Source organism: Ovis canadensis, chromosome 2 (assembly GCF_042477335.2).
Source record: "Ovis canadensis isolate MfBH-ARS-UI-01 breed Bighorn chromosome 2, ARS-UI_OviCan_v2, whole genome shotgun sequence".
NCBI classification, from domain to species: Eukaryota; Metazoa; Chordata; class Mammalia; order Artiodactyla; family Bovidae; genus Ovis; species Ovis canadensis.
Genome location: NC_091246.1, coordinates 74537017 through 74550285, shown reverse-complemented (window position 1 = coordinate 74550285; position 13269 = coordinate 74537017). Strand labels below are relative to the sequence as shown.

Here is a 13269-nt window from a genome sequence, read left to right as displayed (position 1 = left end):
CTAGTAAAGTATTTTTTTAATATATAGCTCTTACAGTATAGAAATAATTCCTAGTTTGACTTCAAAACTACATTATCTGTTTCCTTAAATGAAATAGAAATATTTTCTGATCTCATGACTAATTGCTAATTAAAAGATCTTAAATATTTTAGGATGTGTTCAGGTATAGGGGTATATATTTTCATTGTTACTGTGAGTTTCTACAAAGTACAAAGAAAATGTACCTTTACTCCATGTATAATGAGACAGCTAAGTGAAAATGCAAGTGAAAATAGCTCTGAGCTTTGCCTTATGTACAAATGAGAAATCCATGCTATGTCATTAACTAGTACACCAAGTTGAATGAATGGGGTGTAACCATTTGCAAGTTCCATGGCAAATTTGACATAGTAATCATAATAGCATTTTATACAAGTCTAGTTCCCATTGAGTACTTACTAGAAACCTGGTGTAGGGCCAACACGGTTCTGAGGCTTTATTTATATGATGGAAGTTGAAGACATTATCTAGTTCTAAAGGCACTTACGTAATTAGCCACTTTACTACTTAACCATCAGCATTTCTTCCATAATTCTAGATTTGGCAAATGGAAATGTGTATAATGTGTCAGCAGCAATATCCTACTATTTAGTTGTTATACTGGTGTTTTGTACTCTGAAATTGTTAATTTGGGTTACCTAAATATATGTTTCCCCTGCTTTGTCAGTTCTGTGAGTTTGAAATTATGTAGATGTTTCTAATCATTGTTAATACTGAGTATAATTTATATTATCTGTGATAATTCTTTCTTAGTCTATTCGGTTGAACCATATTGTCTCTTTTGTAACCAAAGGCATATCAACGTTTCATATGGTTCAACTTAAAGTGTGGAGGCTCCTAGTCTCCCATTTTTGTCACATAGTAGTCACTAGGAATGATCTTGTTGTAATTCTCTTTTGCTTTGTGTTTTTGTCCATTTTCTTTTAAAAGAAAATATGCCTTTTAGGAAAACAGTGCCCTTACCAAAAATTAATGAATGTAAAAAACATGAAACTAATAAAAAATTAATAATGAATTAATAGCTTTATAAGTGTAGTATTTTTTCATTTATACAGTATATACATTATAAGACTTTCATTAAATCTAAAACTTTTCCCCTGTATGTGATTGCAGTTCTGTTTTAGAAATCTTCTATTTCTTTTACACAACAGATTTTTTAAAATGTAAGTTTAAATTATTTTAGAAAAAAAGTTGAATATTATCAAACTGATTGAAACATTCAGTATAATTTTACAAGATCTAAAATGTAGTTACTAATATTTTTGTTATGTTGCTGATGCTTCACTGTTTATAAATATTTAGCAGTTAAGCCAGACTTGTTTGATTATCAGTTAGTAACTAAAGACCAATTGTTTTGACCATTTGCCAATATTACCAAAGTGAAATAAGGTAAACCACACAGTTATGAAAGGCAATAGATGCTATCTTTGGATCTGGTTTTATTAAAGACTACTAAGATCATATAAAGAATGTATACTTAATTTCATTAACTTCTTTCAGTATATTCATATAGTTGGAGTCCCTCTTTATTAGCAGTCCCAACAGCAGTGATACAATTTGTTAAGTTATATAGTTAGCAACCAAAGCAAAAGTAAAGCAATTGTTCTCCAGGGGTGCACTTACTCACCTGCTCGGAGACTGCTTGATGAAACACTTCATAAAGGTGATCCAGTAACTTGTGAAATCTAGGGTGAGTTTCCAGATCTTTGTCATTCTGGGCTGAAAGTTAAGAATGTTTTTTAAAAAAAAAAACAAAAAACAAAAAAAACCTGGATTATAAAACAAACTGAAAGATGGGGACGTGGGATGAAACCACCAATGTTGAAATTTCAGCTAATTTTATACTAAGCCTGAAGTTCATACATCATAACAAGTAAATATCTTTTAAAATATCAACTGTGGAGCTTTTTTGCGTTTTACTGTTACAAAGACAAATAATTGTGAATTCAATGTGTGTTAAAACAACTTCTGTTACCACATTTTGGGTGTTTTATATTATGTGTTATCAAGCTGTGTTTTTGTGTTTTATTTTAGCTTATTTGCACTAATCTTGATGAACTCAGGGAATTAATCACAAAAATCGAGAATGAACTCAAAGATCTGGAAAACAATAGAAAAAAATCGGTAGGTGTTGATCCAAAAGTTCTATCTATTATTGTCAGCATTAAAATTTATTCCTGCTTTTTCTAAAGCCTTTTTAAATCTTGTTGTCCTGAATTACATATAAATTTGCTTGAAAAATAGAAAGGTGTTTCTTTTATTTTTCCTATGTGGTCTAGTTTTCACTTTTAATAGACAAACATGGTGCTGGGGCAAGTACATTAATTTTGTTTGCCTGGTTTCTATCAGGTTTAGTTTGATGTATTTCCCAGTATACTGGTTAGTTGTTTTCTGACTGGTAGTTTTGGAGTAGTACTTACCTTACAGATATTCTTAATTAATAATATATGCTTTTAATGGATTAGCTCTGACATAAGTAACATGTAAATTATTTAATCTTGCCCCAGATGTTTTTGATACATGCTTAACAGTAAATCTTAAGAACCTTTATCATCTAAAGGTCTTCTTTTAACTTTCACTATACTAAATTCACAATTAATCTTTACCTTCGCTTTTAACTGTTCTTGAGAGAATAGAGTATAAAGGGCTTTATTTTTATTTACCCAGCACTTGGTAAAACACTCAATTATGTTATTTATTAAGTTAGTAATACCCATTTAACTGACACTTATAGTTCTATTATATCATAGATTTGAAACACAAACACCAATAAATAAATGGAGAAGGCTTTAAGCGTTGAAAAAAAAATCAGTCACTATTTTTAAAAATCTCTTTATTTTATGCCTCAGGAATGTCATGAAACCACATTTAGGAACTTGTTCAGAACCTGTTAATCTAGAATTGTGTATGATAATAAGGTTAGAGGTACAGCAAGCTTCATTCATATCAGCAGATTTGTAATACTCATTTTATATGTTGTTCAGAAAGGACATATTGGTAGCACTCTGAAGGAAGGAAATTAAAGTACTGGGAGATCATTTAATACAGAGGTAAAACAGCCTTAAGTATTTCAGAAGTATCTCACATGATACCCCTGAGACTATTGGCTATAATCTAAGAGATGAGATAATATGAGGACAGCTATCAAAAGCATTAAGAAAGCATCATGTTCAGTACACTTTTGTGTACAATATATAATCTGAGAATGCACAAAACTTTATTTTAGGATTATTTCCATTAAAAATGGTTTAGATCATTATAAGACTATGAGAGGTTATCTGTTTTGTTTTGCTTTGTTTTGTTTTGAATATGTCAGCAATCTCTTGGTGTGGAATGAACCCTACATGTTGTTTTAAAACAACCTCTGTGATATATCAAACTATATTAAAATATTTTTTCCCCAACCAGTGTTTTTCTAAATGTATTTTATGTGTATGTTTTTAAATGATTGATTCTATTATTTAATAGGAAAAATATTTTGATCAGGATATTTAAAGTTTGTTTTTTTTTTTTGCAGAAGCCATTTATTTTTAGTGACTTGTCCATACTTCATGACTCTAAACAGAATTCTGTTAAGTAAATTTGTTATTTGTTTTTTATTAGCTACAGTTAAACAATAACATTCATCTTAATTTGTTCTCATATTATAAATTAGGATTTTGTTTTTAATGGATAGTTCAAAGCATAATAGGCTTATGTGCTTACTTACGGTATGTAGTATAAGACAAAAAGACTTTTGCAAGCATCCTAGAGTTTTTCTATAAGCCATCCACCTCATTTCCATTGGTAGTATAAGGGATTAGCATATTGCCTTCCTTCATGAAAGTAATTATAAGAGTAAAAGAAAATATAAATTACAAATATTTGACTCTATAGTACTTGGGGGTGTGTTTATCAGAAAATTTTAGGTTATGTATAGGTTTTAATTGTTTAGATTTTGTGTCTCTAAATTTTTGACTTGTCCATAACCCTTGGTATTTGCATATTAGTTTTAAAATATGTTTTCTGCTCTTCAAGAAATAGAAATTCTTTGAACTTTATTTATTGGGAATAATTGAGATTACCAGTATACAGGCTACTTGCCCTAAAATAAACTGACTAAAATATTGTTTTCATGAATAACTTATCTTAATAAAATGTCCAGGAATAAAGGAATAGTAAAAGTTTGCATCTCAGTGTCATTCCTTATTTTTTTACAAAAGCTGATACTGAGTATGATAAATTTTATTGAACTTTTATGTTGGTATTGAATACTAGTTTGTCATCATTTGGGAGTAGGGGTTCCACTTAACTGAATTTTCTAGAAAACCTAAACATTCAGTACTAAAATCCTTACTTTAATCATTTAATGAAAAAGATTTCCCTGCCTCCTGGTACTATACTGAACATAATTGAACCCTTTTCTTGAAAACTCAGGGATCATTATGAATATCCATAATTGTACTGATACCCTAAAAATCTATTGATGTCAGTAACTCTATTAAACATTCACAGATAGGCCTTTAGGTTATATGTTTTGAAGGTTTTTGTTTGTTTGCTTGCTTTTGTTCTGTCTCTTCATTGTCAGTCTGTCATTTCTTGTGTGTGTCCATTTACTTGCCCTAACTGATGGTTGCAGAGCAAGTAGCCATGTTGTCAAAATTGGGCTCATGGTAAGGACCTGAGAGATTTTATTAATAATGAAATGTATGAACTTGGTGGTAATGATAACCATTTTGTTTATTCCTTGCATAGTGAGCTTCCTTCACCATTGCCAGACAAATGAAGTTATTAATATTGTTCTTCGTAAGAGGATATCACTGAAAAATAATGTCAAAACAACTCTGTTGTTCATCATCAACTTTCATATCCATAATAATGGCTTCAATAACAAAGAAGATATATATTCCCTATAAACTTTTGGTTGTCATAAAGGGATTAGCATATTAGCATGTCATTACTAAAGATAGAAATTATATATGTGATAGAGGGTTTTAACACGGATTCATTTAAACACCTGGTTGTTTTGGGAAGCTTCTCTACAGGGCATTTCAAGATGTTTTTCTTACCAAAGCAACAAGGAAGAATTACCCCATTTCCTCATCCAGGTCAACGTTCCATTAAAAAAGCTTTCTTAATCTCTTGGAGGTTTTGCCATTGAACTGCTCGTTGTACTGGAAGAGTTAGTCTCCTAAAATCTGGATTGTTTACTCATTATTGCAGGACAATTAATTCTACTTATGATTTAGAGTGTGAAGAGAGAAATAAGTGATTTAATTTTCTTGAGTTTACTTTAGTTCACTTTATCCCATTACTTCATTTAAAGGTTTATTCAAAGAGGAATCAATGTCCTTTACATCTTCCAGTGCCATACAAATTACCTACCTGAGTTTTGTTTAAAGTGAGACAACTGACAGAGCTAAATAGAATTATATAATTTGACAAAATCCTTTAATTTTGTCTGTCTCATTATTATTTAGATGATAGGGGTTTTTTTTTTTTTAGTGCTCTAAAGAAGACATTGTGATATTTTATTGTTTTTATCTTTGTGGGTTTAATCAAGAGATAAAAGTTGTACTTTGGAAATTTATTAGTTTTCCAGAAAGACAGCTTTACACCTAAGATAATTGATATATTTTCCTGATCCTATATTTGAAATTTGTTAAACATTTTTGCTGTATAAATAATCAAACTTGATAGATTTTTGTAAGACTAATACAGAAATGGTTATTATGTTTCTTAATTTTTCATGTGACCCTAATCTCTCATATTTGCATAATTTCCTTATGTTTTATATTATTGTTTAGATCTTAAAGAGTTTTCAGTCTTTTTGATAATGAAAAGTCAGTGTAGAGATGGGGTGTATGGAAAAGTGAACATTTGGCAGAAAACAAAAAGATAAAAGAAACCTTGTCTGGACTACGACATGATAAATAATAGTCATCAATATAAACAAACTAAACTTTAAAATATAATACCATATCTTTCTAATATACCTTTTAGCAGTTAAGCACTTCAGCACTGAGCAGGTTTTAAGACTTCAGATATTTCCAGATTTCATATTCAGTATGTAATAAAAGCTATAAAACTGTCTGTACTCTTTGGTCCTGTAGTTGTAGTTAGTATTTAACTTTTATCCTCCCCATTTTGCACACTATTCCCCTATCCCCCCAAAAGTAATTTACACAATATTATGTTCAATATCTCTCTCATAGTAGAGAGAACAATAATATTAACAGTGGTATGTCATAAGGCTGGTAAAATAAAATATTTGTAGATCATTGTTACTATATGGAAGTATTTGTAAAATTGTTAACTTTTAAAAACATTCAAAAATATATACACAATAATTACAGTATGTCAAAAGGCATAGTTTTTTTGTAAGACATGTTTTAAGAGAATTAGAGAGAAATTACAAGTCATGAACAAAATTAATCTTTACTATGTTCTTGAAATAATTTAAATTCATAATAATAAGACTTCTCTTGCTTAACCAAAGGCTGTGCATTAACTAGATCAAACATTAGAGAAATCAGAAGTTAGATCAAAGATGATTACACCCTAGTTTTTGTCAGAGTTTTGTAAAAGCCAGTGGTTATCAATGAGGAATGACTTTGCACCCCCACTATGAGACTTTGGTAATGTCTGAAGATATATTTGATTGACATAGTTGAAGAGGTGGTACTGGCACTTAATGGATAGAGGCCAGTAGTGCTACTAAAAATATTCTACATTGTATAATCTTATAATGCACATGATAGCCCCCCACAACAAAGAATTATCTGGCCTCAATTACCAGTCATGCAGAGATTGCAGTAATATCTAAATTATCCTTAAATAAGTTTTTGACCATTACATCGTTGTATATCTTATTTTCTTATTCTAGATCTTTTGATAAAGGTTAACAAAACTGAAAAAACTCTCAGCTGTGGGGAAAAAGATGCTTTCCCATTAAATAGTCATATTTAAAGCTTTCAAAAAGTTAAAATAGCCTTTTGGAAACCCTGTATAATAAGTTCCTTTACCTGTCATATTCTAGTCTTATTCAATAGGCACATACTTCCTCATTGTGGTCTGTGTACTGTACATAACACCAAGGAACTTGGTAGATATTCAGAGACTGAAAGTCTTTATCCTCAAGGAATTCACTTTAGAGCTTAAGCTTTTTCTCCCCAGTCCTGAGGATAAATCTTTAATCAGTATTGGTTGAGCTGATTCCTATCCTTTTATAAAAGACTTGATCTTTGATTTTTCAAGCCATTTAAATTCAGGAGCCACTGCTTCTAGACACTTGCTTCACTCACTTAAAGACATGTTTATGTATTATTTGGGAGTAAGGGTGGAAGGGTAGATAACATATGGACTTTCTGAAGAATCAAATATTAACTGACATACTCAAAATAATAGTAAGGAAAGAGAACTAGATGACTGGAAACATGAACCAGAACAGTAGCTGGCTAGTAAGACAAAGCTTCAATTGACTGTAGTCACCAAATTATCTGAGAATGCATTATCTTCATTTGTCCATGGTAGGTCTCACTTTGGGCCTTTTTTTTTTTTTTTTTAACATTTAATAACTACTCTGCTCAACTGAGAACGGGATATTAACTCCTATTAATAGTGCTCACCTTTTCCATTACTGGAATTTGGCGTAGTCTGTATCCCATCAGGGAAACTTTCTTAAAAGTAATATTTGAACCTATTTTCTCCCAATGAAAGTTCCAATTAAAAAGGGAAAATTTTTATATTTTTTACATCAGCCAGAATATTAATACTGTGTCTTCTCAGCAAGGAGTGAACTTCAAGGAAGAATTGAACTAGGTGACAGATCCTTCTGTAGTTAGAGATTCATGGTGCAGCTTTTATAATTTGCCTTAAACTCTTTTGAATTACAAATCATACACACTTACTCAAATATAAATAAGTTTAAATGGCAAATATTTTTCAAAGCCGCAAGTAAATTTGTATTATTTTCTATTTAATTTATCTATTAGTTTTATTTAACTCTACTGCCTTTCACTGACAAGAGTTCTGACAAATTGAATTTAAATCCATGAGGTGCTTGAGACCAAAAATAAACTTTGCATCATTCTATTTATTTATATTACAGAAGAAATCAAAATCTTTGGAAAGCCCCCCAAATTTAAAGATAGAATAGTTTAATATCTTTTGTGAATTAGGGAAGAATATCATCCAAACAATAGAGAAGATTAAACACTAATAAAACTTCCCTACCATCTTATACTCTGTAGATACGAAGGTAAAAGTGATACACTATATATTAAAGGAAAATTAATCCAGATCTACCAAAGAATAAAAAAGAGTCTAAATAGAAGACAGAGTCCACATATGGATCTCTAGCACTTTAAAATAGAAAACAAACAAACAAATATATATATATATATCCTTGTATGGAACCAGTTTCTTTTAATGAAGACATGATGCTAACTAGTTGTAGCAAGTGCTTTTAATTAGGACAGAAGTATTTTAAGGCAGATTTAGTTGCATGAAATACTGATAGACAATTTAAAAAACAAGATTTTAGGGTCCAAAACAGTAATCAATAACCATTTAATATAGGAATATAGGTTATAGCCCTGTAAACCCTAGCATCACTGCTTTAAAATATGAAACAATGGCTTGTTCATAATGATGAACAAGTCAGTAAGAGTTAAATTATATTCATTGTGTGCTCAGAAAATCTGGAAGACATGTATTTTAGGAATGATTATCAATTTTTAGAAATCTTTTCAGCTAAGTAGAAAATCTCAGCTAAGAAATTTACTTCTGTGGTTCGAATACTTATTGTGGACCTACTGTGTACTTAGTATTGTAATGGAGCCTGAGAAAGTGAAAATAAGTAGAATACTGACCCTACTTTTAGTCTATCCCCAGTCATAATTTCATTTACATGGAACTTTTTATGCTCTGATGTTACAGTGTAGCATTACTTAGTGATTCAGATTGTGCTGTGAATTGCATGAGAATCCACCTTTCTGATAACAGGTGTAGATTTGATTAAATGTTATTAACTTCTTTGCTACCACCAGTTTACTAAAAAGGGTCAGATTCAGATACTATTCAGTAGTTAATTTCTAGTCCAGGATTTTTTCTTCTTTATGAATGGAAGTGGTTACATACCATCAGTTATATCCATATTGTTAGATTTTCTTCCCCAGTAATAATAACTATTTCGCTGGGAATGTGATCTGTCCACTGTCTCTACAAAGTCAAATGACACTGAAATTTCCAGTATTATCACTGATGTAGTTTCCAGTATTATCACTGATGTATCACTGTTGTTTATCTTCATGCTTTCTAGTTAAATGCTCATTTAGAAATACAATGGAAACATTGTATGTGCTGTGCAGTGTTGGTATCTTTAAATGCTTTTGTTTCCTATTGAATTAGTATTAAGAGAAAGTAGGTTTGAGTACCTAAAGAGAAAATACTAGTAGATGATAGAATAGTTCATATTAAGACCTCTGGTAGTGTTAAAATTCTTTTTTTTTAACTTCTTCCATACTAATATTCAAACACTTCACTATATTGTCTAAGTAGTACTTTTTCAAGAGACTGTATACCACCATGATGAATGTGGTATTTTACCCCCAAAACTGTGAATATGCAAAAATATATTAATACAGTGGTAGTTTCTTTAGGTGAGCAATAAGCAAAAAAAGTAAATACTTGATACCTTTTCATTTACTATTACTTAGATTAAGGAGAATGTGAAATAATTAAATTATTAAAATGCTTAATTCCAGTTAATTTATGCTATGTTTTTATTCATTTCCATTAAATTATTTGCAACCTAACTTTGGATATTCCTAATGTTTTTAAATAAGACATCTTTATATATAAATCCATTTGACTTTTCTAAAAGCTATTTGAATTTTATTAGAAAAGCATGATGTATTATTATATAATCCCTTTCCACCATATGATTTATGTTGGTGACAAGAACCAAGCCTATAACAAAAAATGCTCTGTTTTATGATCCCTGTTTCTGTGCTCCAGCAACACGTGTAAGTAGAAGCATGTAGAAAGAGAGCATTTTTGCCTTTTTCATATACATTATGTTTTTGTACTCTTCTTTTTAATAAAAATTATATTTTTATCATCACAATAATACCATTTCAATTTTAAAAATATTCTTTACGTATTTATATATGATAATCTTTTTCTGCATACAACAGTTGATATCAATTTTGTTTAGAAATCGGTGTAAGAAAATCTAAAAGTAACAGAATGAATTGTATAAATCACTTTCACCTAATATTCAGAGTATCTAAACTTATTAAATGTGCAAAAGATCCATAGTGATAAGACATTTAATAAATCTAGAATTTATTTGTTTTCCTCTTTTCTTCCTTCTAGATGTTCAGTGTCCCCAGCATCAGTAGATTGCCAATTCCCTCTCCTCGCAACACCCCAGCCAGTATTAATGCTGGTCTGTCATACCCATCCCAGATTACTGCAGCAGAATGGAGTTTTTCTTTAGTTGTAAGGTAAGTTTCCCTCCCCATTCATTTCACACAAAGAGACTTAGCTTTCCATTTTACAATATTGTGTAGTTTTGTAAGTTTTTTCAGAGTATCTTTTCTCTTGTGGTTCCTTAGGTTATTAACATATCACATTATAAAGCTTATAAAACTGCATAATATAATAAAGCACTTATCTTGTGACCATAGACGAACTCCTTGTTGTAGTAATCCCTATCAGGTTATAAAAACTTTAGTATTTGACAGTTGAGCCATCTCATGGAAAGGGAGCTGGCAATCTACAGCTGCTGTGGACATTGGATGAGAAAATATTGAAAGGTAAGCCTCAAATTTAGATCATACTGTATACTTTTGGTTCCATGGTGTGTGCTTGAATTCATACTTCACGTTAAACTTTATAGTAAATTTATAAAGAAAGATATATCACTCTCTTCTTTTTAAAGAGACCATCAGTAAATATTTGGATTATTAAGTTCATGTAACATATTGGGATTATTTTGGAAACATTTTTTATTCCTGAAAATAGAATTCTAATTATTAAAAATAGTTCATTTATCCCCATATTGACATACCTGTTTATAAAGAAAAGTCAGGACTAAACTTATATACGTAAAGCTTATAAAATGTATTTTTTATTATAGAAACAGTTATAACACTGTTCCACAAATAACCATTTACTCCTTAATCTTCCTACCTACCATCTTTTTTTTCTGTTCTTTTTTTTTTTTTTTAAGTTGGAGGCTAATTACTTTACAATATTATGGTGGTTTTTGCCATACATTCACATGAATCAGCCATGGGTGTACATGTGTTCCCCATCCTGAACCTCCATCCCACCTCCCTCCCCATCCCATCCCTCTGGGTCATCCCAGTGCACCAGACCTGAGCACCCTGTCTCATGTATCGAACCTGGACTGGCAGTCTGTTTCACATATGATAATATACATGTTTCAATGCTATTCTCTCAAATCATCCCACCCTCGCCTTCTCCCACAGAATCCAAAAATCTGTTCTTTACATCTGTGTCTCTTTCGCTGTCTCGCATATAGGGTCACCGTTACCATCTTTCTAAATTCCATATATATGCATTAATATACCATATTGGTGTTTTTCTTTCTGACTTAATTTGCTCTGTATAATAGGCTCCAGTTTCATCCACCTCATTAGAACTGATTCAAATGCATTCTTTCTAATGGCTGAGTAATATTCCATTGTGTATATGTACCACAGCTTTCTTATCCATTCGTCTGCCGATGGACATCTAGGCTGCTTCCGTGTCCTGGCTATTGTAAACAGTGTTGTGATGAACATTGGGGTACCCGTGTCTCTTTCAGTTCTGGTTTCCTCGGTGTGTATGCCCAGCAGTGGGATTGCTGGGTCGTATGGCAGTTCTGTTTCCAGTTTTTTTAAGGAATCTCCACACTGTTCTCCATAGTGGCTGTACTAATTTGCATTCCCACCAGTGGTGTAAGAGGATTCCTTTTTCTCTGTACCCTCTCCAGCATTTATTGTTTGTAGACTTTTTGATAGCAGCCATTCTGACCTGCGTGAGATAGTATCTCATTGTGGTTTTGATTTGCATTTCTCTGATAATGAGTGATGTTGAGCATCTTTTCATGTGTTTGTTAGACATCTATATGTCTTCTTTGGAGAAATGTCTGTTTAGTTCTTTGGCTCATTTTTTGATTGGGTTGCTTAATTTTCTGGAATTGAGCTGCAAGAGTTGCTTCTATATTTTTGTGATTAACTCTTTGTCAGTACTTCATTTGCTATTATTTTTTCCCATTCTGAGGCTGTCTTTACACTTTGCTTATAGTTTCCTTCGTTGTGCAAAAGCTTTTAAGTTTAATTAGAACCCATTTGTTTATTTTTGCTTTTATTTCCATTACTCTGAGAGGTGGGTCATAGAGGATCCTGCTATGATTTACGTCAGAAAGTGTTTTGCCTGTTTTTCTCTAGGAGTTTAATAGTTTCTGGTCTTACATTTAGATCTTTAATCCATTTTGAGTTTATTTTTCTGTATGCTGTTAGAAAGTGTTCTCAGTTCAGTTCAGGTCAAATGCTCAGAAGTATTGGAGGTTCAGCTTCAACATCAGTCCTACCAGTGAACACCCAGGACTGATTTCCCTCAGGATGGACTGGTTGGATCTCTTTGCAGTCCAAGGGACTCTCAAGAGTCTTCTCCAACACCACAGTTCAAAAATATCAAATCTTTGGCACTCAGCTTTCTTTATAGTCAACTCTCACATCCATACACGACCGCTGAAAAACCATAGCCTTGACTAGACTGACCTTTGTTGACAAAGTAATGTCTCTGCTTTTTAATGTGCTGTCTAGGTTGGTCATACGGAGAAGGTGATGGCACCCCACTCCAGTACTCTTGCCTGGAGAATCCCATGGATGGAGGAGCCTGGTAGGCTGCAGTCCATGGGGTTGCTAGGAGTTGGACACGACTGAGCAACTTAACTTTCACTTTTCACTTTCATGCATTGGAGAAGGAAATGGCAACCCACTCCAGTGTTCTTGCCTGGAGAATCCCAGGGACGGGGGAGCCTGGTGGGCTGCCGTATATGGGGTAGCACAGTCGGACACGACCAAAGTGACTTAGCAGGTTGGTCATAACTTTCCTTCCAAGGAGTAAGTGTCTTTTAATTTCATGGCTGCAATCACCATCTGCAGTGATTTTGGAGCCCCCCAAAATAAAGTCAGCCACTATTTCCACTGTTTCCCCATCTATTTCCCATGA

The 13269-nt window shown here is 32.1% G+C and overlaps 1 protein-coding gene across 4 annotated transcripts in view; it reads left to right on the top strand.

Annotated features, from left to right (window-relative positions):
* BRD10 (bromodomain containing 10) overlaps positions 1-13269 on the top strand; it is a 107122-nt gene that overhangs the window by 74482 nt on the left and 19371 nt on the right. For 3 of the 4 annotated variants that reach the window (XM_069576526.1, XM_069576529.1, XM_069576527.1), the window contains one exon: positions 2074-2163. The exons of the other annotated variant lie outside the window; for it this stretch is intronic. In XM_069576526.1, the coding sequence (XP_069432627.1) occupies positions 2074-2163 (90 nt within the window). The remainder of the gene's footprint in view (positions 1-2073; positions 2164-13269) is intronic. 4 annotated transcript variants of the gene reach the window in all.